The following is a 24,802-nucleotide window of genomic DNA, read 5'->3' as shown; positions in this document are numbered from 1 at the left end:
CAGCTCCACAGCACTGCATTCAACCCGCTGTGCCACCGGGGAGGCCCCGTCCTCACTGTTTATAGCAGAAGTGTGATGCTTATCTTTCTGACACTAACTTAATGTATAACTTTGAGGAGTCGCATTATTGTTCTTTTCATTGTTCATTGCCTCCCTCAGCTGAGCAGGAGTCCAGTGACAGGTGACTCAGCTTGGCTAAGTGAAGAAATCATAACAACTGCAGAACTCCACCTGTCTGCCTGAACAATGGCCCCAGGAAAGCTGCACTCCCTCCAAGCTGCTCCTAGAAGTTTATTCTCAACCCAGCAGACGTCTAGGCCTCTGTTGTTCAGCTCTTAGAGTAATATCAGTGCATGCAGAGCCCAGGGTCTGGGGAGGTTGGTGAGTGAGGAAGGGATCATGGACGGTTTTTTGCCTAGAGGCAAAAGCAAAGCACAGAGATGATCTGGCCTCTGTCAGTCCTCTGCTTGGCAAACACTCCCAGAGTTTACTCAGCAGGCTCCAGCTCCAAGTAGGGTCTCTGTGGCAGAGATGCCATCTGTGTTGCTGCTGTGTCACCCTGGCAAGTTGAGCTCCTCACTTTGGAGCTAAACAAATGAGTAGGAAGGAATCAGTGACCTTTTTTTTTTTTTCCTTTCACAAAACATTGAAAATTACAAGTTATAATAAATTAGTAGAAAATCTTGAACTTCAGCACTTTGAGCAAGTGAAACATGCTTTAAGGATAGAGATGAAAGTGGTGGTTTTACATTTCCCTTCTCTGGCCTGCTGCCACCCTCTCAGAAGACCCTGCTCCGTGATGTACTCCAGGCTACAGGTAACTGAACAGTTATTCCCCATCTCAATGGAGCTATGAGTGGCATGAACCTCCTAACAGTGAGAGGTGACTGCAGAAGATGTAGACCAGTGGGTCTGAAATGCAAATGCAATCCAGGTCTTGATGATTCAGATGCTCTAGTCCCAGCAATCAAGAGTTTATTCTCTCCAGGTGCTTCTGATGCACCCTAGAAGCTGGGCTACCACCCATGTAGACAGATGGTATTGGGCAGCATCACCACTAAGCCTCCTTAGGTCCAGCAAATCCAGCCCCCTAACATGCCAAGACTCCCCCCGAACACACACACATACACACACACAAAAATATGATTAGATTTTGCTAATAAATGTATCAGAGGTAGAGAGAAGTAAGCTGCAGTGCCTCACAAGTGCACAAGAGCTTGTCCAAAGTCAACTCCTGCCCCTTAAATCCCAAGAGTCTATGACTAGAAGCTCCCATACACTCTGCTTTACCTGAGTCTTCTACCTTCAGAAATGCCTTGATCCACCCATCCGCTACCCTTTCCAGACAATAAATGTCCTCTGGTGGGGTACTGACTTCCAAGAGGAAAGCCAAGAGCCGCTCTGCCTCCTACCTAAGAAAGTGTGACTAAGAAAAGTGCAAATGTGTCCAGTGCCACCAAGTAGCGTGTTCCACCTCTGGGCTCAGGGCAAAGAATTCTAAAATTATGTCAAGACCAGCGCACAGTAGGGACTCATTAGTAGCACCATTTGTTCTCTGGTTCCCCAGGAACCCCGACAATAAGGACGCTTAGCTGCCTGTCACCACGACCTCAGACACATCTGTGAGGCCGCAGGCCATGCTCTCTGGCTGAAAATGGTCTCCAGAGGCCTAGTAAATTGAATGGCCACTGTTTACTCAGAGGAGCCTTTTCTCTTTTTGACTGAGTCTCTGGCCCAAGCAGCTGGGCATTTACTACAGCCTCCAGGTGAGAAGCAAGAAGTGTGCTTAAAAGCCCTGCAGGGGTCCCTAAGCCACATTTTGTTCACAAAGGGAGTCCAAAATGATGCCATCAATGTGAGAGCCCCTCTTCTTACCAATGAGTAGAGAGCACTCAACATTCCCAAGATTTTCATAGATATTTATCAGCAGTTCATGCACCACATTTCTATCTGATTACTAGAATCCTTAGCAAGGGGAAAGTGTTCGTGGTTTTAAAACTGGCTGTAGTGAATAGTGAATGGTTTGCTGGTAAATGTGAAATAACAATAACAACAAAAAAGCCCTGACTTAAAGCATCTGCTAATTTCTGTGGTGCAGTGTTCCGATAATGGCCAATTGCAGGCTGCCAACAAGATGTCACTGATCGCAGAACTGGGAAGAAAAAAGCATGGTGGTTCACCATTACACAGCATTTCTATCTATCGTACAGATACAATAGCTGCAAATAATGCCAGGAGCATGGGTAATAACAAAATGTAGTAAAACAAGTATAAGGTGATGAGTCTTGATGAGTACTTGTTACCTTTGTTTTAAATCCTCTCACCCCTTGGATCTCTGGCCTGAACCCCAGCTCTTGTACATAAATAAATAATTTTAAAAAATGCAATTTAGGGGCCTCCCTGATGGCCTAGGGGTTAAGTCTCAGCCCTATCACCGCTATGGCCTGAGTTTGATCCCTTGCCTGCTGCTCCCTTCAACAGTGAATTTCAATAAATCTGCCTGCCTGTTCTGCTCTCCACTCTGTCTCTAGTGACTCTTCTTACCCCCTGCACTTCTGGCCTACACCCCAGTTCTTCTATGCAAGAAAAAAAAGTAATTTAATTTATATAAATTCATATAATTTTTAATAATTGCCATGCTTAACAGCCAATTCAAAAGAATACCTGAAAATTTAGTATTCAGCTCTCACACAGGGGCAGGACTGGCCCCAGCATACTGCAGGTAACACACACTACCTAAGAGCCACAGCTGGGACTAAGTTGATGATTGAGGCACAACATTGAAGGGTTTGTCAAAAGACTCTATCATCAAGATAAACAAACCGTTAATAGAGTGCAATATTTAAAAAAAATCAAAGTTACAGAGAAAAAATCCATAAGGAGCAAAATAACAAAAATTTAAATAAATAGAGGGTAGGTGGGAATCATGAGTGTGAGCCAAGAGTTGAGGGTGTATGTGCGTGGGAGGGGGGCTTCTGCTCTCCACCAGGTGAAGACACCTGTCTAGGAGAATTCTACCTGCAAAAGAACTTGTGGATGGAGGACGTGGGGCCTCCTGGATCCTGACCTTACCAAGATAAGATAGTTCAGCAACTCCTTTGAGTCTATCCACCACCCCTCTATACTTCCAATGAATCTCCCTGCCGTGGGAATTGACCATGGTGTGTTTCTGTTGCTCACAACCAAAATTATATATACTCTGTGGTTTAGGAAATTCTGAGTAAGGATCAGAGAAGGCTCCTTTCTATTTGCCAGACCACAAATTAATTAGTAGGTATTTTTTTTTTGTATGTAATCTCAAAGATTTAGAATCTCAAGACAGAAGGATCAGTAAAGAGTATTTATCAAGTCATTTGATTTCCTGCCCTCAGTAGTATTTATTTTTTTAATTTTTTTTATAGAGGCATGTTTTTTATTTATTTATTTGTTTGTTTGTTTTGTTTATACACACACTGGGTACAGTCAGAAGTGCGGGAGGGTGAGAGAATTCACCAGAGCCAGAGCAGGGAGCAGAGCAGGCAGAAGGACCGAAGTACACTGCTGAGGGGAGCAGCGGGTGGCAGGAGAGGTCTGCGCGCCATGTGGGACCCTCCTCCGGTGGCCGGGGAGCGAACGGGTGCCGCAGAGGCCACGGGCAGCTTCATAACCCAGCGTTCAACCGCTGCGCCACCAGGAAGGCCCCTCAGTAGTATTAATTAATAGTCAAATTAGCTACACTGCTTTTTTAGTCCTCTTCTAGACAGCTCTGTTTTGTTTCTTTTGCATCGCAAGTTCAAACAATAGAGAACTTACCCTGCCCTCTAAAGAGCTGGACAAAGGAAAGGTTTTCACTGAATAAGATTTGATCATAGCTTCCCAAAAATGGGGTGACTTAACTTCCCTTTCAAAATCCAAATGATTAGATAAAATTTGTTTCCAATATAAGTGATTTCCAATCACAACTTAAGACACTGAAAAGTGTTATTACATATATTAAATGTTATCAAGGGGCCTCCCTGGTGGTGCAGGGGGTTAATCACCGCACTATGAAGCAATTCACAGCCTCTGCAGGATGAGTTTGAACCCTGGCCAGCCAGGGAGCAACCCACATGGCACAGCAGACCTCTCCTGCCTCGCCCGCTACTTCCCTCAGCAGTGTATTTCAGTCAGTCTGCTCTGTCTCTGGTGAATCCTCTCACTCCCCATGTATCTCTGACCTGTACCCCAGCTCTTGCATGCATAAATTAATAAATCTTTAATAAATAAATAAATAAATATTTCAAGCAACAAACTACCAAATGGAGAAAAAGATTTACACTTTGCGAAAACACATTGTTATTTTGATCCCTTGATTTCCTGCAGATTGAATGGATCATCTCTTTAGAAAGAAAAGGTCAAGGCTGTGTGGAATATGCTCATGGAACACTAGCAACATTTACCAAACCTATCTGTTCACGGATAGAAGGAGAACATTCATGTCACAAATGACCAAGGGCTTTGGCTTATGAATACATATTTGTGCCAGTGAGCTCCTGGAATATCACGGTGCTTCATGTTTTGAGGAGATACATTATACCCCCAGATTTACAGTCATCCTGGGAATACACCTTTCCCCAAACACTTCGAGATTCTGGCAGAAATCTAGAGCACAACAGTAGTGGAAATTATGTTACCTGGGATCCTCTGCCTGGAAAAATTGGCTGTTATTTGTCCCAACTGATGCTAACCTAAGAGATGCTATTGTGGACATCATTGGGGGACCCTAGGCTGTCCAGTAGGGATGTTTGTGGAGATAGGGACAGGTGATAGGGAGGTACACCAAGGGAGGGCAGCCTCTGCCTAGTGTAGTGTCCATCATTCCTTCCAAACCAGTAACTCTGCCAATCAGGTCTGCAGGGCATCAGGTGGCCCTACGTTAAAACTAACACCCACCCTTATGGGTCCACATGTGCTAGGCAGTACAAAGATTGAAATCCTTGGATTTTGCCTCCGATCTATGTTTCTCATGTGAAGAAGCAGCCATCCTTCAGCTCTGCACCAACCAGCTGCAGACATTTATTAATGTCTTTTCCTTCCATGAGTTTCTCAGCCACCAAATTTCCACCCTTGGCTTCAAGTTAACATCTGGTTTTGGAGGATGTTGGTTAAGACCCTTTAAATACAAAGTTACTCATCTAGTACCCACTATCTATAGTAAATCTGCTAGCTACTCAGGGTATCATGTGGCCACAGCCCCCTACCAGTGATGGGACTATTAGGATTATTCACTATTACCACAGTCACATACAGCTCAAATCCACATAGGACATGTGTTTCTCAAGTTGGACCTTTTCATTCCACCCCAAACTGGTGCTGTCCTTTTACTCCAGTGCCATGCTGAGAGAACTACAGGCCTGCTGGGGCCTCCTGAACACCAGGGTGAGATATGATCAGGCTCTCCTCCACTTTGTATCTGTGCCATTCCCTGGAGCCCTTCAAGTGATGGGTTATAGACTCAGAGCCTTCTGATTCTTCCTTCATGCCCCTCTGTGAATTATACACATCTTTAACTGGCTCCTGGTCTCCAATCCACTGAGAGGCTGCCCCAGTCTCACGTCCTTGTGGTCAGAACAGACAATCTGCCATGGAGAATCAAACTGTAACACGAGTAACACGAGCGACGCTGGACACTCAGAGATGCCATGGCCAGATAAAGTCCCTAACCTATTGGCAAAGGTTCAGTCCAGGCAAACAGACATGGGAAACCACTTATCACTTTTGGAACATGCTTAAAGAGGTTAAAGTTTTCCATCAAGTGAAATCTATTCTACTTCTGGGGAAAGCAATGGGTGGAGGAGAGAAGTATTAGATCAGTGTCTGTAACTGTTCTCTCTCCATCTGTGATCTAGGCCAAGGATGTTCTATAAAAGGCTTCTTCCCTCAGGTACCAGGGCACAGGGAATTTCTCCATGCACTAAGTTGGATCTTACCAGAGTTCTCATGTAGACCCTTCACTTTGGGTTGCACTATTGCTCTTTTTTTTTTTTTAAGATTTATTTATTTATGCATATAAGAACTGGACGTACAGGTCAGAGGTGTGGGGTGAGAGGATTCACCAGAGACAGAGTGCAGAACAGAAAGGCAAGTTGACTGAAACACACTGCTAAGGGGAGCAGCTGGCAAGTCAGGAGAGGTCTGCTGCGCCATGTGAGTAGCTCCCTGGCCGGGGATCGAACTCCTGCTGCAGTGGCTGAGGATAGCTTCATAGGTTGCGTCTTAACCTCTTGTGCCACCAGGGAGGCCCTTGGACCATTGCTCTTTAACTGGTGCCAAGGATTAGTTGTTTAGCTCATTCCTTGCCTAGAATATGCCTGGAGATCATCCAACTTTCACTTTTAAGACCTCAGCATGAATCAGGGCCTCTCATTCATCTGGAAGGAAAGGTGGTCAGCAGGCATGTTGAAGTGCCCATGAAAAAAATACCCTGTTCTGTGCTTAAGAGAAAGGTCTAGGCTAGAGATAAAGATTTAAGGGCATTACTGCATGAGAAGTGCAGTAGAAGCCACAGATGTGGATGAATTGCCCATGCTGAGTGAGCTCGTGAGAAAAGAATAAAGGATGACGTCCTGAGAGGACAAACAACAGGGTCAGGCAGTGGTCCCTACAAAGAAGGGCTGTAGCAAAACTGGGAGAGTAGGGCTCCACGGAAACTGGGAAGAGACTTTGAAGGAGGGAGGAGTCAATAGCGCCAAATGCTGCTGAGAAGTCTAGTAAAATGAGGTGTGAATTAGATTTTACAACTGGAAAGTCACTGTGGACCCCAGGACTAGCTCATTCAGGAGCCTGTTGGGAGAAGCAGAGTGAATAACATGTTTTCTATTATCTGCTGCAGGTAGAGCTCTGGATACCAAGAAGCATCTGTGTCTGTGTTGACCAGCTACCCTCACCACCTTGCTATCATTTTTGTGTCTCTCAGCTGAAAGGCCCACATGAATTGCTAGTCTGAATCAACACAATCGTCTGAGATCTATTTTAGAAAATTCTTTTTTTTTTTTTTTTAGAGAGATCTATTTTAGTGTCATAAAAATTCCTGCAAAAGTTTTTTTGTGGGGTTCATATTCAGCACTAGCTCACAGTTTACCCTCAGGTTCTGAGTTTGCAAGTTAATAAACACTTTAATTGGTTCGACCTCATATAAATTTGGCTTTTATGGCAAGGCCATTTCCACACTACCAGTCTCACTGGCAACAACTGGCTGGAGTAGCAGCCACAGTCGCAGTTACTTCCCATCCTGTTCTTTGATTTTTCTGCTTGGCTAGCTTCACTTACTTCTTCACTCATTTTTGGCTACCTCTCCCTCCTCAAGGGTTTACTTATTGAACGTAACATTTATTCCACACATTCACACCAATCTTCACGTTTACTTACAAAGCACCCTGACGCGTCCAAACCTCTGACAGGAATTGCTAGGCTGGAAGGGCCTTGGCGAGGCGCGCGCGCCCCCTGCCGGCGCCCCGGCGTGCTGCAGCCTCTTGGGCACGCTGCCGCTCCACCTATCGAGCGCGGCAGAGGGCAGACAAGTGCGTGCTCGCGCAAGGCCTTCTGGGAAATGTTCTGGGCCTAAGTGTCAGAACTACAAATCCCGGCAGGTACTGCGCTGCAGCCCCGAAGATACGGACGCTAGCGGGTACATCTGAACCTTATTTGTCAACGCCATTGGGAATGCTGCACAAGCCGATTCAGTACTCACAAGAGGCTTTTGGGGAGCGGGATCGCCATTTCACCAGTTGTGCACGAACAAACTTTGCTGCTGCTACTCCTTCGGACTTTCTCGACCTGGCGAATCTGCCGCTGCGGTGCGGTGGCTAGGCGCCCAGTGCCCCAACTTGACGCGTGTAGAATCTGCTGTGGGAAGAACGACGCGAAGGTTTCTCGGGCAACTACTATCATGGCGGCCCCGGCCCCCAGTGGCGGGGGCTCCGCGCCCGAGGCGGCGGGCTCGGCGGAAGCCCCGCTGCAGTACAGTCTTCTTCTGCAACACTTGGTGGGTGACAAGCGCCAGCCCCGGCTCCTGGAGCCAGGTAGCCTGGGCGGGATCCCGAGTCCAGCCAAGAGTGAGGAGCAGAAGATGATCGAGAGAGCGATGGAAAGCTGCGCCTTCAAGGCGGCGCTGGCTTGCGTGGGAGGTAAGGCAAGGCGAGGGGGGCCCTTGGGAGGCTGAGGACGGGGACAGGAGTGGGATCGTCTGCTAAAAAGACCACGCGCCTGGGAGACGAAGGGGCTGTCAGCCTCGACCTTGACTACACCTCCTCTACACCTCCACTGCTTCAGTGAGTTCGAGCAACACCTGTCTGGTTCTTGAGGCTAGCTTTCACCTCTGGAAGCTGGATCAGAAAATCAGTCCTGTGATTCGGGACCTAGAGGTTATTGTGATGGTTGACTTCTTTCATTCGGTTATTCACTTTTAAATAATTCTTTCAACACATCGTTACTGAGCAACGTCTTCCAGGACGTGAGGAAGACAGGGTGAAAGAAACAAGACCCCTTTTTTCTCAAAAAGCTAACAAAGATACATAAGTGTATATACACACACACGGGGAATGAGAGTGAATGTTGAGAAGGAGCCTGGCAGAAGAGTGGGGCAGACAGGGAGAACAAGTGTAAAAGGGCTCTAGTCAGGAACTGACTTGAGGTTTGAAGAACAGAAAGACCATTGTGGTCAGTGTAATTATTTTTTTTTAATTTTTTTAATTTAAATTTTATTTTTATATTGCCCATACAATTACAGCCCCCTTATTTTGATCCCAATCCCTCCTTTCCCCGCCCCCCACCCCCCATAGAATGTCTCTGGTTCATAGTTGTTTGTTGATTTTCATATTTTCTTTCTTATAGTTATTCTTTTTCCTGGTCTCCTATTTAAGTTTTCTAGATTCCTGCTATGAGTGAGACCATCCGGTATCTTTCTTTCTCTTTCTGGCTTATTTCGCTGAGCATGATCCCTTCTAGCGCCATCCATGTTGCTGCAAATTGCATGTGTTTATCTTTTTTGAATGCTGAGTAATATTCCATGGTGTATATGTACCACATCTTCTTGATCCAGTCATCTATTTTTGGGTTGTTTCCAAAGCTTAGCTATTGTAAACAGTGCTGCTATAAACATAGGGGTGCAGGTGTTCTTTGGAATTGATGTTTCTGTGTCTTTTGGGTAAATACCTAGGAGTGGAATTGCTGGATCATATGGCAGCTCTATGTTTAGTAGGTCAAGAAATCTTGTGGTCAGTGTAATTAGACTGCTGTGAGCAAGGGGTAAGGAAGGAGTCTGGATTTTGATTTTTTCCTTTTTCTTTAACCTTCTGAAGATATGAGAAAGTGCATTGCCCTTCCTATGTGCAAAGTAAAGAGACTGATCACATTTGCATGCTATGAGTTTCAATCTCATTGAGAATGAAGGACATTTATAGAAATGCAGGCAGTGTGCAAATGTGAAGTAAATTAGAAAGAAGAGTTGTTTTGCTTGGGGAAGGCCACAAGGAGAGGTGATACTGAGCTGTGTCTTGAAGAATTGAGAGAATGGAGGGAGAAGAGGGCATGGGGAAGTAGGGCTTTTTTGTCTTTAGGCATTAGTGCAGAAACTGATGTTTTTTCAGGAGTAACCAGTAAGTAACACACGTGCTGAATCAGGATGGAGTGTGATGAAGGAAAGAAAAGGCTGTGCATAGGGAGTCCTTAGAAATTGGGTCTTTGTTCGTCATTGTGCCTCTCATAATCGTTCACGTATTTGCTGAAATGATGAATGAGACTTTGTAGTATTCCAGGTGATAAAGGCCATTGGCTAGAATAATACTTGTGGACATAGAGCTGTTGGGAAAAGCAAAGAAGCACTCAGAATGCCCCTGGTTTTTGAGTTGGGGTGACTGAAAGGAGTCATAAGCAAGAAAGTCTGATTAGTGGTGCCCATGATTTCATTCAATATATGCTGGTCTTGAGGTGATGAGAGGATACTATGGAGATGTATAGTAGGTTCAAGAAGGTCAGGTGTGGACACAGTGGGATTTGCCATTTGGTAGCTTTGTGATTTGGGGGAAGTTATTTAACCTGAATGTGGCTCAGTTTCTTCTGCTATAGAAAGGACAAGATAACAATATGTACTCCACAGGATTATTGTGAAGAATAAATGAGGCTGGAACTATGAAGCAGCAGAGTAATTGGCACATGGTACTAAATGACTTATGAATGTCACCATGATCAAGGGAGTGAAACTGAGCGTGAGTGGTTTCATTAGAGAGAGTATAGAGAGAATATACAGTTAAAGACAGAATCTTAAGCAATGTAGGAAGTGAAAGGGAGAAATCCAAGATGAGACAGAGAAAAAGCTGTCAACAAGATGCATCCTTGATTGCCTCAGCCAGGCAAGTAGGAAGTTTGAATGGCTGGTGGGAGGGGGGTGGTTTCCTCTACCATGGTGGTCACCCAGAAGGTGCTATATAAGTATGTCCCTGTGCAAGTAATCCAGAAAGCATGCAAAGAAATCTTCATCTTTGTGTTTGTTTTTAGGATTTGTCTTGGGAGGTGCATTTGGAGTGTTCACTGCTGGCATTGATACCAATGTGGGCTTTGACCCTAAGGATCCTTACCGTACACCAACAGCAAAAGAAGTTCTTAAAGATATGGGGCAAAGAGGAATGTCCTATGCCAAAAATTTTGCCATTGTGGGTGCCATGTTTTCTTGCACCGAGTGTTTAGTAGAATCTGTAAGTGTCTCTGCCTTACCTGGCTTCTAAAGAGAAATGCTCTTAATGTTATTAGCAACATCCAGTACTTGCTAGATTGAATTTCCATTAAGTTGTTCTCAATGACAACTCTAGTGTTTATGATTTGGCTTACATTTTTTTTAACTTTTTTTTTTTTTAAAGATTTATTTATTTATTTATACAAGCACTGGGTACAGTCAGAAGCGCGGGAGGGTGAGAGAATTCACCAGAGCCAGAGGGGAGAGCAGAGCAGGCAGACTGACGAAGTACACTGCTGAAGGGAGCAGCGGGCAGCAGGAGAGGTCTGTGCGCCATGTGGGACCCTTGCCTGGTAGCCGGGGATTGAACCGGTGCTGCAGAGGCTGCGGGCAGCCTCGCAACCCAGCGCTCAACTGCTGCGCCACCGGGAGGCCCTCTTTTTTTTTTTTTAACCTGTTTTTGTAGGCTAGAAATTGGTTAATGATTTTAAACACCAGAGAAGAGATTTTAATTACTTCCCAAATGCTGCACTTGGTTACAGTGCTCTGGTACCCCCTGCAAGAAGCATTTGTGAACACATTCCAATTTTAGGAATTATACTTTTGAAAAAGATTAGGTTTCCTTTGGGATGGTACTAAATTAGCCAGCTAGAAACCCTGTTTTTACCTTAGTCATTGTCTGGCTTGGTTCTTTGGCTCTGAACTGCACTTCTCTACCCACAGTACCGGGGAAAATCCGACTGGAAGAATAGTGTCATTAGTGGCTGCATCACTGGAGGAGCCATTGGTTTCAGAGGTTAGTAAACAACTCTGGAATGGTATTTTCTGTGGTCTTGGACAACATGCTGAAGTTGGCATTTTCAAACATATGAGGATGCCAGTGATAGCTTAAGGCATATATGGACACTTGATACTCCTTTCTGACAAGTAATTCATATTTGCTTCTGTGTTAACTCAGTTTTGGAAACTTCTAGTATCTAGATCAGGATTTCTCATCTTTGGCACTGTTGATGTTTTGGACTTGATAATCTTTGCTGGAGGGGAAAAGGGGACTGTCCTGTGCATTGGAGGATGTTTAGCAGCATCCCAGGCCTCCCAACCACTAGACACTAGTAGCAGCCCTTAGTTGTGACAACTAAAACTTACACATTGCTAAATGTCCCTTGGGGAGACAAAAATCATCTCCAGGTAAGAACCTCAGATAGATTTAGATCTGTCTTAGAAAAAAGAACACCCCCCCCCCCCATATTGAAAATATGGGGAGAACTTCCTGATGCTAATTCCTGGGACATGGTAATGTACAGGATAGTACCAAAGCATTCGACCCTGGAAAGCCTACTTGTCCTCATAGCGGGCTCTGTTGAATTGTCAGCTCCATGCATTTCAGGAAGTTGCACATTTTTCTTAATTCTATGCTGTTACCAGTTTTAAGTTTGTGTAATGTCATGGTAAGGTTTTTTTTTTTTTTTTTTTTTTGTTGTTGAGGATTCTTAAGACAGTGACCCATTAAAATATAGGTCTTCTAGAAAGGTTGATTATCATCTGTAAAAAACAAAGAAACCAATTCCCTGCCACTTCTTCCTGTTGACATGCCCATCAAGAAACAAGAGTCAGTGACTTCTAATAGTGTTCATTGTGGGGCCACCCTCCATCTGCCATGTGCTGACTTACCCAAACATAAAAGCTTGCTTTCTCATTTTCTGAGAGGCAGGATGATTTGCAGTCATTTAAACCTGCTATTACTCCTCAAACAGCCATTTGTGATTTATAGAGTAACTCTTCCTTTGGTCTTCCCATCACTCAGCTTTGTCAGGGCCTCTTTGAGAAGCACAGCTTCCTCTAAGACTGCTTTGATCACCTTCCCAGGAATTTGTTCCATAAACAAATCAGGGTAACAGGCCATATGCTTTCACTTGATTCCAAGAGCTGGTTCTCTGAACCAGTTTTCCTGCCTGTGAGGGGCTGTTTTCCTGAGACTGGAAATAGTAATTCTTTGGGATAAGAAAAGTGAAATGAATGTACAGTTACATGAGCACACTGAGTACACTCGATTAGATCATGCACTGAGCTTCACTGAAGTCATACAAATCTGTGATTGGCTGAATGACTTGGAATGCTTGTGCTGGTTTTTTTGTATCTATGGGTATGCAAACTTTATCAGAATGCTGCCTGACCCAGCATTTGTCACCACAGGTAATGTGGCGTTTCTATTTTCTTTACAGCTGGCTTAAAGGCTGGGGCCATTGGTTGTGGAGGATTTGCTGCTTTCTCTGCTGCAATTGATTATTACCTGCGGTGAGAGTAATTGCCTCTGGGAAGGACTCTGCCAGTCCTGGATCAGCGTTTGGAGGAGGGTAGTTTGTGCACGCTCTAGGGCACTTGCTTCAGAGACTGAAGACACTTATATTCCCTCGAGAAGTTGATGCCATGAGGGAGCTGCCTGGTGGTTGCCTGCCTCTAACATCTGAGCAGCTGCTCCCCACTGGACTTGAGCCAGGCTGTGCGGGGCATGTGCCATGCTGGCTTCTCTCGATTCAGCATTTTGATTTGTAGGAGTTAAACTCCACAAAGCTTTGTTCCTGTTCACAACTGGCCAGTTGATTGGTTGGTGCTGTGGGAACAGAAATGACTTTACTAAACTGTTCTACCTTAGAACTCATGCAGTCACATATCAGGGCAGGGCAAAGTAAATTTATGCCATCCAGCCAACTATGTCATTTTGTTTAGTATTCTGCTATTCTTTATGTGTGTGTATATATATATATATATATATATATATATATATATATATATATATATTTGTAGTCCTAAAAGGTTGCTTTATTTTTATCTTTAGATTCTTTAATTCCCCAAAAAGATGGCCTAAAGATTGAACATCCCAAGGAAAAGAATGAGAAAGCTGTTGAGAGGTTGGGGAATGTTAGATTCTCAGGGTTTGCACAGAACTGTGTTGTCCTTACTATGATTGTTACATTGGCCAGAGCCTCAAAGAAGCCCAGCCTTGTCAGGTCCTAGGATGTACATGTAAGGGCTCTTCTAACGCCTGTCCTGTGAGCTTGCTGATAGGCATGCCTGGATTCTGAACCACACATCGGTTTCATGTTATGGTCATCCTGAGGATGAAATCACAGCAGCTACTAAGATCAGACATTGTTGAGCGTTCACTACAGAGAACCACCACCCTTGTTCTCTGAGATCAGCTATTTTTTTTTTTTTAAGTATTAGTTTTTTTTTTTTAATAGTTGCATTTTTTAAAAAAAGATTTATTTATTTATACAATCACCGGGTACAGTCAGAAGCGCAGGAGGGTGAGAGAATTCACCAGAGCCAGAGCAGAGAGCAGAGCAGGCAGACTGATGAAGTACACTGCTGAGGGGAGCAGCGGGCGGCAGGAGAGGTCTGCGGGCCATGTGGGACCCTCACCCAGTGGCCAGGGATCGAACCGGCACTGCAGAGGCTGCGGGCAGCTTCGCAACCCAGCGCTCAACCGCTGTGCCACCGGGGAGGCCCGTATTAGTGTTTTTTATTTCATCTGGTGGCCTTTTTCTGACATCAGTTGTTCAGCCTAATTGTCTGCCATAGGCAAAGAAACAAAACAAACCCAAAAACCCAGCCTTTTACAGTAGGGATCTGCTATGGGCATCCCACTCTAGTCTTTGGCAGTGAGATGACATTGGTGAACTCAGGCTGACATTCTTGTAGGTCAGGCAGGTAGGCGTGATGGGGCACTGTAGGTCTGGCCACCTTCAGCCAGTGGTATTATGTCTTTTTTCTGCTGTACACTAACTTCTTTGCCCTTTCTTTTTGCTGTCTTTCCCCATGTCCATGATCTTCTAGCTCACCCACCCTTAATCAGAATCCAAAGAATCAGCTGAGTGATTGTGAGTGATAATGTCAAACCCAGCTGGTAACACCTTCCCCTGGCTGTGCCAGCTCTTTCCTTTGGAATGAATGTGAGCTAGCACGCAGGTCTCATGTCTTTCTATGGGTGAATGCCATATAATGCTGGCCCAGGTTCACAGGAAAGAGGCTCCATTGCTGCTGGGCTAGGGTGTCTTCAGGGGTCTGAGAACAAACTTAGAAGTTTTCCTATACCGTCCCTAAATAAATCACCTATAAGCACTTTGAGAACAAGAGCAGACATTCCCACCTGACACCTGTTAAAGTGCAGGAGCCAGGATACCCGGCATCTCCTACCAGCCAACCAGTCTAGTACCTGGGGCTGAATACGCTGAATGATGGAGGACAAGAAATGTTGCCTCATGACCGCCTTGCAAAAGATGAGCCCTGGGGCTGTCAGTAGCCATCAGTTCAATAAGCCAAGCATTGTCCACATTGACTATTCAATCGAAAGGAGATGAATAGTTTCCTGTTTTGGATGGCAAAGGAGTCAGTATGAGCTCATAAACCAAACACCAATTTTCAGAGACATCTGTTCCTGATCTCTAGAATAAACACGGTGTCCAACAGCTTAGGCGTAGACTGGGGGAATCTACATTAACCCCACTGGCTCTCCTAAAGGGAGATGAGGCCCTCTAGGGGGATCTAACTTCTCCAACAAGCAGATTAGGCCAAAAGGCTGCACCAAAGATGTGCTACTTCCAAGGAAAATGGATAGAAACATTTACATAAAATAAACCTCCACTTGAGTAGAAAACTTCTGACATCTCACCAAGGCAAATTAATGGACAGGTCCCTGGTGTGGCGTTTGTACTTCATGAAAGCAAATGTAGCAGCGAAGGTGCAAGGCCAGACGCAACCTGGCTGGTGACTGACCTGTGGGCCTGTGAAGAGTGAGGAGTGGGCTTGGGGCTCCCCTCCCCCAAAACTCAAGGGAGGTTCACTAGGTAAATAGATCCCTGAGACACATCTGGATGCAGCTGGGAGAGTTAAATATTTAGAATGGTTGTCTTCCTTGGACTACTGAGAACACAAACATCCACACCACAGGGCTGAGTTGTGTGCAAATGTTGGGGCTTTGCATTTTTTTATTAACATTTTCCTTTCACGTGGTTTACATCAATTTATAATAATCTACATAAATTGAAACAAAACATAGAGAAAAAATATATCCTTGCCAACTTATTAGTCAAATATTAATGAAGGATCCCATCCTGCCTATATCAGCAAAAACTGGCAACCCACTGCCACTGCCCTGCAAGGTCAGGCATACTGGGATTCTTGTAGCCTGTCTGCTGGCTCCTGTTGGCACCACCTGCCCTGCTAGGCAGAGTGGCTAGGGGCTCTGGGCTGCACGGTCCCTCTCTCAGGAGAACCTGTGGGCAGTTTCCTAGGTGCAGCTTAGTCCAGGTCTGGTACCTGGCCCTCCCCACTCTGAGAGTGGAATTTATAAATATTATGAGCCTTTTGCATTTCTCAGCCCTTCCAGCGTTCCTCCTGTTCTCATATTGCCTGAGGGGCTCAGTTGCTCCCTGATGACAAGAAGCAAACATCTTTTGTTTTGGGGGGAGGTTGGAGGCACCCATTTGGGGCTGTAACTAGCTCCAGCTGGGCCTCCCATTCATTCCCATCAAAGGCTTTGGAAGCAAGAACCTTCCATGTCACATACCAACTCTTGAGCAAAGACTCCAGGGATGTTTAGACTCCAGGATCTGTAGACTTTAGGCTCAGGCATTCTTTGTCCACCTCCTGTCCCAGGGAATATGTTTCTTGCTAAGCTGCTAGCAGGCAGCAGTTAGTATTTCCTTCCTCTTAGGCATTTCTTCCCTCCAATGTGCACAGAATGTGTACCGTTCCGCCCAAGAATGGGCAACAGGTGTAAACAAAATTAGGGCCCTGCCTCTCACTGAGCAAGAGCTACAGCTTTAGGGTCAGCAAACCCTTCTTTAAACCTTGCCCTGAGCACAGGCCATGGGAACTGTTCTCACCAGTCCTGAGGGCCTAGAACTTACTCTGCCAGGGAACTGTGTACTACAACTCAGCTTGGCAGTGTGACTCCTCATCCTTCCCCATCTTTGGAGCTTCCCAGAGTTCACCCAAAAGGCTGCATCTAGAAGTCAGGTGGGGAGGCAGCACCACGACGGCTGGTACTGCAGGACCATGCCACCTTTCCCAGGCCCAGGAGCACACGTGGCAGTGGGGGCTGCCCCGTGGCAGTGCTTGGCTGTGGAGAATGTGTGTAAAATCTAAGGCAAGGGTACATGGAGTGCCAGGAAGGGCTGGCCGGGAAGGAGCCTGCCTGTTCCTGGACACCTGGCTTCAACCATAGGAGTTGCCCTCCTGGAAGCCTGGCACCACCACAAATACCACTGCAACTCCTTGCTGCTGAGAGTTGCCTCCCCCAACTCAGGACACCCAGTGCTACATGGCACTCCTTTGAATGTTTGCCTTGTCTTGTTTCCTCGGTGCGCCGACTCCCCCGATTCTTTCCTGACCCTCTGGCTAGCTTGGTAAGTCACTTGTGAGTCTTTACACTCAAAGGAAATAGAACACCAGGGGAAAAGGAACTGAAAAGCAGTAGAAGAAACAGTCAAAGACGCCTCACTGGCAGGCAGGAGACAGAACAGATAAACCCCAGAAATGGAGAATTTCAGATGGAAAATTCCAGAAATCCACTCTTCAGCTCTGTCCTAAACTGAGGATTAGTGTGAGTCTGTCTCCTTTTCCAACATTTGCACAGGCAGCAAGGCAAAGCAGGTGTGCTTCCAGCAGGTGGAAGGCAAGGAGAGGGCTGGGGGGCAGCAAGTGGAGCATTCTACAGACCACCACTGCCACCCAGGGCCTCCTCAGAACCTTCAAGGTGATGGAGTGAAACCAAGGCTGCACATGCATGCGGGCAGCTGGGAGGCAGAGGTGGATGGAGGAAAACCAAAGGGATGTTTCAGGAGACAGCAACCTGGAAGCAGGGCCAAGAGAAGATAAGCTGGTAGCAGTTACAGAGCGCAAAGTAAAAGCCATGGACTAGACTTGGGAGGAAAGAAAGTGTTGGAGGAAATGAAAGAACAAAGCAGGCTGTCTGTGTGCCCACACCAGGTTGGTTACTACCTCCTCTGCATGACAAAAAGACATAAAACAACTCCAGAACAGCACGGAGCATTAGACACAACTAGAGGTACAAAGGGCAGGAGCCCAGGGTGTGGCGGTGAGGCTGGGGGCTGGGTCAGCTGGCTTTGTACAAGGTGGCACAAAAGATGCACATATTCCAGTTCTTGGAAATCTGCGTCCCTTGGAGTCTGGAGTGCTGGGTTTGGGAGTTTTCTATTGTAGTCTTTCAAGTTCATGTTGAGTCCCTGGCTGGAGAGGCTGGCTGGGGCCATCCCCCGCAGCTGCTCCCACCTTAGGCTACACGTCGGTAGAGAAGTACAGTGTGTTCCGCTTCAGTTCTGCGAAGGAAATTGGGGGGTGCTGCAGGTAGTAGAGCAGGACCTGGACCTGGGGAGAAAGGAAAGCGTGATGCTGGGTCCTTGTCCTTGAGGCCTTCTGGTCTATTGAGAAGAAATGGCCCCTGGGCTGGGGTCACTGCCCTGTTGCTCAGCACCCTTGGAAGCCCAGGTGTGCCTGCCCATTTGCAGCAGTAGAGGGCGCTGCCAGCAGAGAGTGGGGAGCCTGGGGCCACTTCCCCAACCTCTGCCCTAATCTTCCATCCTGATCCAGAGGTTGGCTTTGGTTTGGCAGCCCTGCCTCATAGGGGCCCCTGCCCTGGGTTTTTTAGGGGAAGATTCCCGACCCTGAAGCAATCAGGAGCTTCCACATATAAGGAAAAGGCCCCCCAATTTTTCCTATACCCCTGGGCTTGTTTTGCAATTGAGACACTCCTGGGATTGCAGACAGCACCTGGGACAGACTTTCTCTGGGCCCCTGTTCTAGGTTCATGCTTTTTGTTTTGGTCTGGGCGGCAGATCCAGATCCTGACATCCCACAGATTGTCAGCCTAGTTGCTCAGAAGGGAAGGGGTGAGGGATTCTGAGCTATTCTCTCTCCACCCCTAAGGGGAGCTTATCTCGCTCCTCCAGCCACAGGCCTGCAAATGCTGGTGGTACCTGTGCCATAACGTCATGGGACCAGATGTCTGCCGCCGATGTGAGGTGTGCTTTGCTCTCCACTTCTGATGGTCTCAGTAACGTGGGGCCAAACACAGTAGCCAGGTTGTGAAGGGACATTTTGTTGATGGGTTCCTTCTCAGCAACCCTGGAGGGGAAGGAGAGGAGAGGGGAGATGTCATTTCCCTTGGCCTTGTCCATAAGAACTCCTGGAATGATGCTCAGAAGATGGTTACCAGCTTCCCTTCTTTTAAGGGAAACCTCCTGGAAGGGAGGTCCTAAGCCAAGGGACCAAGTCCCCAAGTCTGTCCCAGTACATTCCTATAAAACAGATTCCCAGCTTCCTGGCCACCCCCTGAACTGATGATAAATTACAAGAGCCAGAAGGCCTCACTCCGACTCCCATGCTTTGGAGATAACAATAATACAAATCCAGAAACTTCTCCTGTAACAGTTCATACTCACACATGATGAAACCAACACACAGAGAAGGTAAGTGACTCATCCAAGATTACACCACCAAGTGGTGGAGCTGGGATCTGAGCCCAGACTACTCTTCACCACTCTGCTAAACCCAGGTCAAGCTGTGGGGAACAGCCTGTGGGGAACATCAGTGGGTGGGGTGAGGGGAGCAAAGCTGCTAACTGGACCTGAGACCCTGCTGGCTGTGTGGTGGCAGAACAACCCTAAACTCAGAAAGAGCCCAGGGACTATCCTCCCATCCCTTTCTAGAAAGCTCTGTCTCATGGGACCCCAGAGTTGTCTTCCGCTGGATCTTCTCCTGCTTCTCTTGCATAATAGGCCAGATGCCCTGTAGATATTTTCCTTGAGTGACAGGAGGGGCTGCCATCTGTGGCTGGTGTCTAGGCAGGCCCAGTACCCCCTAACACAAAAGAGAGGCCTGGGCCCTCCCTATTCCTAGGAAATGCTGCTGAGGCTGAGCCCCACCTTTCCCAAGCAGCACCTCTTTACCCACTCCCTACTATATCGTCATACCCACCCTCCAGGCAGGAGTCATGGATGTGCCTGCTGACTGCTTTGGAAACAGTCAAACATTCCCATGCCAGGAGGCAGCTGTGTGCTGGCCCAACCCCTCAACGCACGCACGCACGCACGCACGGCACAAAGGGCTCTCCGGCTGGGGGCCCAGATGTGGGAACAGGCTGTGCCCAGTTCCCAGGCTGGAAAACCTAATGAATTTTCCCTTCCCACTCCTCTGTGTCCTCCCCACAGGGCTTGCCAAACTATTTGGGAATTGGTTGGAGCTCTGGTCCTAGCCAAACCAGAGAAAAATGTCTTATAATGGGAAAAACAAGACAGCCCAGGCGTTTCCAGGTCTCTGCTGGCCCTCCCAAGCTGGGCCTAGCTAAGCAGCAGCTGGGAGGGTAGGACTTAGGGCAGGAGCCAAACTCAAAGGAACTACCCACAACACTCCCTTCTCTCCTGGTCCAGAATGGCACCTTCAGGGCTAGTTTCAGCTGGGATTTGCTGCAGGTGCCAGCTTCAGCAGCCCTTGGTGTGAATGACCAGAGAAGGGGTGGGGAGAAGGTAGGAAGGGCCTAGTTTAGGATTTGGGAAATGTGGATTCTAAGGACAAGCTGCCCTAACCCAAGCAAGTCCTTGGTGAGCTGGGGGACTAGTTTCCGTATCTGCTAGCTGGGGTGTGTGTAAAAAAGACCTGTGGGTTTCAAATTTTTTGACTTTGAATAACTGTGGCCCAGCACGCATGGCTGTACTATCTGAAGGGCACACTAACTGGGTGCAGTGCACCCGCTGCTGCCCATTCTAGTCCATTAAGAAGTGCTACATAGACCGAGTGACCGTGGATGTAAAATCCATCTGTGGTCCTAGCCCTTGGATCTAGCCCTGCCTTTCTAAGCATCCTATGGCCTATTTGATGTCGCTATTAGGACCCAGTATGTCTTAAAGCAGAAGAATCTGAGTAAGAATTTGGTATGGGGTTGCCCTCAACCTGGTATGGGGTTGCCCAGGAGAGGCCAGCACCCATGAGGAAGCAACAGGGATGGGGGTTAGGGGGTCTACAATAGGACATGTCTTCCCTGGCTGGAGCCCACCCCAGGCTCCTGCTCTCCCCAAGCTGGGCCCCGGCCCTTACCTTTTCAAGTGTTCCAGCAGGAAGAGGAAGGTGATGAGATTGGGGTCGGGCAGGGAGCGGAGCAGGTGCATCATGCAGTTTTCCTTGGCAGCAGGGTCTGACAGGGCTACAGGGAGAGAAGGGGCCGGGGTGGGGCTCAGCTCCCAGGAAGGGAGGCCCGAGCCAGCACCCTCTCCCTGTGGTCATGGGGCTGTGGGACACTGAGGGTGAGGCAGTCTGCCAGGAGTCAGAGGCAGAGCCTACAGGGAAGGAACAGCTGGTTCCTGCAGGAGGCCCCACGCGTGACTGGTAACTTGGTTAGGAAGCAGGTTGCGGATACATAGTTTTCTTCCCCTCACTGCACAGGTCTCCATGGGTGGTGCCATTCTTCATCCCTGGTCTGAAGCAGGGCAGTGAGCAACCTTCTGTGGGCTCCTCATTTCTCATGGAGGCCAAAACCCTGATCTGCCCAGAAGAAAAGGCAGGAGGGATATGCCCAAGGCTGGATTTGGCCCAGGTAGGTAGAGGCAGGAGCCCTGAACGGGCTCTCAGCTTCCTCCCCACCTATGGCACCAGTGAAGAGATGAGAATGTCCTTCTGGAAGGCTCTTAACCAGCCATCTCACATGTACTTCAGTTGTAATTGAGTTTCTCCTTGGCTCTGGGGTGCCAATCCCGACCACCCCCTTAGGGAAGGTTTCCTTGGACCCCTGAGTTTCCATGCAAGAAGGTGAGTGTCCCAAAAGCACCCCAAAGGAAGTACAGAGGGAAGTCTGTAGGGACACATGGGCATGAGGGGGGCCACTCAGCCATGTGACCCTGGGGTACTGGACAGATCAACAAGCAAGGGAAGTCACAGCTCTCTTCTGCTCTTTACTTTGCTGGTCGGAAGGCCTGGCTCAGTCCATCCCTCCTCCCCAGAGCCTCACCAATGCCTTCCATGAAGGCTGGGTAGAGTCGGTCTGTGAGGAGGGGCTCAGGCAGCTCACGGAAGTAGAGCTTGAGGGTGCCAGCGATGGCATTGATGTCCATGTCGCTCAGCATCAGCAGGATGTCCTTGTTATCTATGGAGGAGGTGTGAGGTCAGGGTCACACCAGCCTGAACATACCTCTCTCATGCCTCAGCTGGGCAGGCAGCCCTGTTCCAGCCCCAGTCCATCCCGAGACAGCTGCAATGATGTCCCCACCCACTCTCTTTCTGGTTCCGGGCTCCCCCAGAAAATCAGGATGCAGGTGATGCCCACAGGTGGTCTGTAACTCAGCTGGTGGGGGGCTGAGGGAAGCTCATCACCCAGAGTTCTGAAGCCCCATTCACACCACTTGTCACACACCCTCCTTCCAACTGGTATCTCCCCACTTGCTAAGCCCCTTTCTGGAAGGCACTGCACATTTTTGTACACCTAAAATCATGTTCTGACAAAGCCTCAGCTTCCAGGTGGCAGAGAGAGGCCGTGTGCCAGCATGTTCCCAGCAAGCCTGTCTTCTGCTCCAGGCTCCCCAACCATGTCTGCTTGGCAGCCATCCAGAGGCACCCACCAGGCCCCCTCTCAGCTCCTATGGGATCAGTGTGGCCCTGCCAGTTTCAGTTCCTGAGTGTTGGTGTGCTGCTGCCACGCTATAGCCTGGACCAGAAAGAAGGCAGAACAAAGAACTAGAAAAGTCGCACTACCAACAGTGGACAAAGCTGGAAGCAGCAATGCCCTGCCAAAGGGCTCTGCAGATGGCAGAAGGGAGCCAGAGTCAGCAAGCTCAGGTACAAAGCCTTTAGTTTTCTTGCATCTGTTGTGCCCCATTGGGGTGCAAGAAAGCAAGCCAGCATGGACTCTGGAGTCAAAGGAGTTTAAATGGGGCTCAAAACCTTGCCCAGATAATCCTGGGCAAGTGACTTGCCTCTCTGAGCTTCAGTTCCCTTATTCGCAGCAACAAATAAGAAACTAGGGGGGTTAAGGACCACAGGAGAAAATGTGGAAAAAGCTCTCGCCACGGGCGCACAGAAATGGTCCACCCCATGGACATAGATTGGAGGACTGGAGGCCACAGAACAAGGATCCTCTGCATCCAAGGCCCATGGAGAAGGCCACCCAGTGCTCCTACCAGCCCTGTGAGCCTTCCGGAGCCCCCCTCCAGCCGCCACCAAGCTGGGCCTTCCAGACTCACTGGCATCAAAGACAGCCTTCAGTGCCTGGATGTCCGTGGCCACCCCCGATATCCTGTAGATGCCGACCTCCTCAATGCCCCTCTTCTCCACCTCTTCCACACACTGTCGCACAATGTAGGGCACCTTGGAGCGTTCCCGCCTGGGGGGAGAGGAAGGAAGCGGGGAAAGGTGAAGGGAGACCTTCAAAATATAGCTACCTAGCTTCCTCCCCAAATACCTTTGTCTTGGAGAGTTCCAACCTCTGGGATCAGGAGGGAGACAAGGAAAGGACTGACAAAAAGGTCATGTCACCCCCTTGGCCTTTTGCCCAAGGCCTATTTGCTAACAGACATTAAGGGACAAAGGTGGGAGGAAATTTGGGGAGATAAGCCCAAAGATTCTGGAGAAGAATGCCGCTACAACAGAGGTCCCAGATTCAAATATCTATGGGGGACCCAACAAGAGAACCTGCTGAGGGGAGTGCAGAGGGTGGTGGTGAGCTAAGGGGAACTTCCTGAGGAGCGGCTATTCCTGGGGGTCCAGGGCTGACAGCGGTCACAAATTTCTATTCATATTCATTAAGAGGAGTGGACAAGCTGGGGTTTTCATGTCTAATTGCCCAGTGTTTAAAAGCTGGTCCATTTATTTCTAATGCATTGCATGAGTCAGAGAACATACCTCAGTGGGCTGCTCCAAACTGGCCTGCACGACTACTGAACTGGAGGTGATGATTAGGGGCCAGGCACAGGCAGGGAGGGGGAGGGAGGGCTGGAAGGCGGAGGCTGCAGGGACCTGGCATGCAGCCTACACTAGGATACCTACTTCGTCACTACACTGATCTTCACACCAAAGACGCCAGTCTGCTTTTTGGATGGGGTCCTCTTCAGGCTCATATCTCGGCTGGTGAATTTCATGGAGAATTCCACTTTGATCTGGTTGGGATGAGACAGGCATAAATTCCCTGGGTGTAAGAGCCTGAGGAGTGCCCCCAAAACACAGGGCCCATTCCTCAGGATTGCAAACAAGGGCTCCCTCTAGCCCCAGGGCTCCCTGGAACACCCTAGGGTGGGACTTCTAGAAGGTCCAACCTTCCTGGTGGGAAGAGGAGGGGACTGGGCTAAGGGGCCAGGGGAAGGACACCACCCTGAGGAAACCAGCCAGAAACTCCATCACTCTGGGCTCACCCCATTCATCTCAATCACATCTGTGTGCCAGTTCTTGGTTTCTACAGTTTGTGGATCCAACTGCAAAGAAAAAAAGAGAACACGAGTGAGAGACGACAGCTTAGAGACCAAGCCAGAGCTCCGCTAGCGGCAACTGCTCACAATCTGCTAAGTGGTCAGGAAGGCCAAAGCGGGCCTGATGCTTATCTGGAAATTAACCCTAGAGGGTGGCTCCAGCCCCTTTCCTCCCACCCAGCTAGCAGGGTACACTGCGAGGCACTTCTGTGCTCATTTCAGACCACCCCCTGTAAAGAGGGTATTACTGCCCCATTTCACAGATACAGAAATTGAGGTTCACAAACAATAAACAATGAACTAGAGTGGGGATGTAATGGGTTGGGGGGCACAGGTAGCCTGAATGGGAGGCAGGGCAATGCAGAAGTGCCCTGTCTTAGGAGTCAGGTTCTGGGGTTGAATTCTGGCTCTGCCACATCCAGTGGTATGACCTTGAGAAGTTTGAAGGTTAAGCCTCATTTGTTTCATCTGTTCACTGCAGTCAGTGGCAGAACCTGCCTTGATGGATTGTTGTGATGACAATGAGATAAGTTGGGGTGAGTGGCTAGCCTCCATGTAAGCAATCCTCTATATAGGGACCCCCAAGCTTGGGCTGGAGTTCCAGGGAAAGTGGATGGCAGGGGAGACTCAGAGGCCCCCCTCACAT

The 24,802-nt window shown here is 48.1% G+C and overlaps 2 protein-coding genes across 6 annotated transcripts in view; one reads left to right on the top strand and one right to left on the bottom strand.

The window, feature by feature from the left end:
• Window positions 1-7,891: 7,891 nt before the first annotated feature.
• On the top strand, window positions 7,892-12,986 carry TIMM22 (translocase of inner mitochondrial membrane 22; the record flags this gene model as incomplete). Its single annotated transcript, XM_084239251.1, has 4 exons — window positions 7,892-8,144; window positions 10,513-10,709; window positions 11,411-11,483; window positions 12,910-12,986. The coding sequence occupies exons 1-4, from the start codon at window positions 7,907-7,909 to the stop codon at window positions 12,984-12,986; spliced, it is 585 nt and encodes a 194-aa protein (XP_084095377.1). The 5' UTR covers window positions 7,892-7,906.
• Window positions 12,987-17,989: 5,003 nt separating this feature from the next.
• The window catches only part of ABR (ABR activator of RhoGEF and GTPase), a gene marked incomplete at both ends in the record, with an annotated part of 132,654 nt that continues 125,841 nt past the window's right edge, over window positions 17,990-24,802 (bottom strand). For all 5 annotated transcript variants that reach the window (XM_084237187.1, XM_084237186.1, XM_084237188.1 and 2 more), the window contains 7 exons: window positions 17,990-18,079; window positions 18,688-18,835; window positions 20,804-20,909; window positions 21,711-21,845; window positions 22,939-23,078; window positions 23,741-23,850; window positions 24,103-24,162. In XM_084237187.1, the coding sequence (XP_084093313.1) occupies window positions 17,990-18,079; window positions 18,688-18,835; window positions 20,804-20,909; window positions 21,711-21,845; window positions 22,939-23,078; window positions 23,741-23,850; window positions 24,103-24,162 (789 nt within the window). The remainder of the gene's footprint in view (window positions 18,080-18,687; window positions 18,836-20,803; window positions 20,910-21,710; window positions 21,846-22,938; window positions 23,079-23,740; window positions 23,851-24,102; window positions 24,163-24,802) is intronic.

Source organism: Talpa europaea (genome assembly GCF_964194135.1).
Source record: "Talpa europaea genome assembly, chromosome: 7".
Lineage (NCBI taxonomy): Eukaryota > Metazoa > Chordata > Mammalia > Eulipotyphla > Talpidae > Talpa > Talpa europaea.
This window is presented reverse-complemented; position numbering and strand designations above follow the sequence as displayed.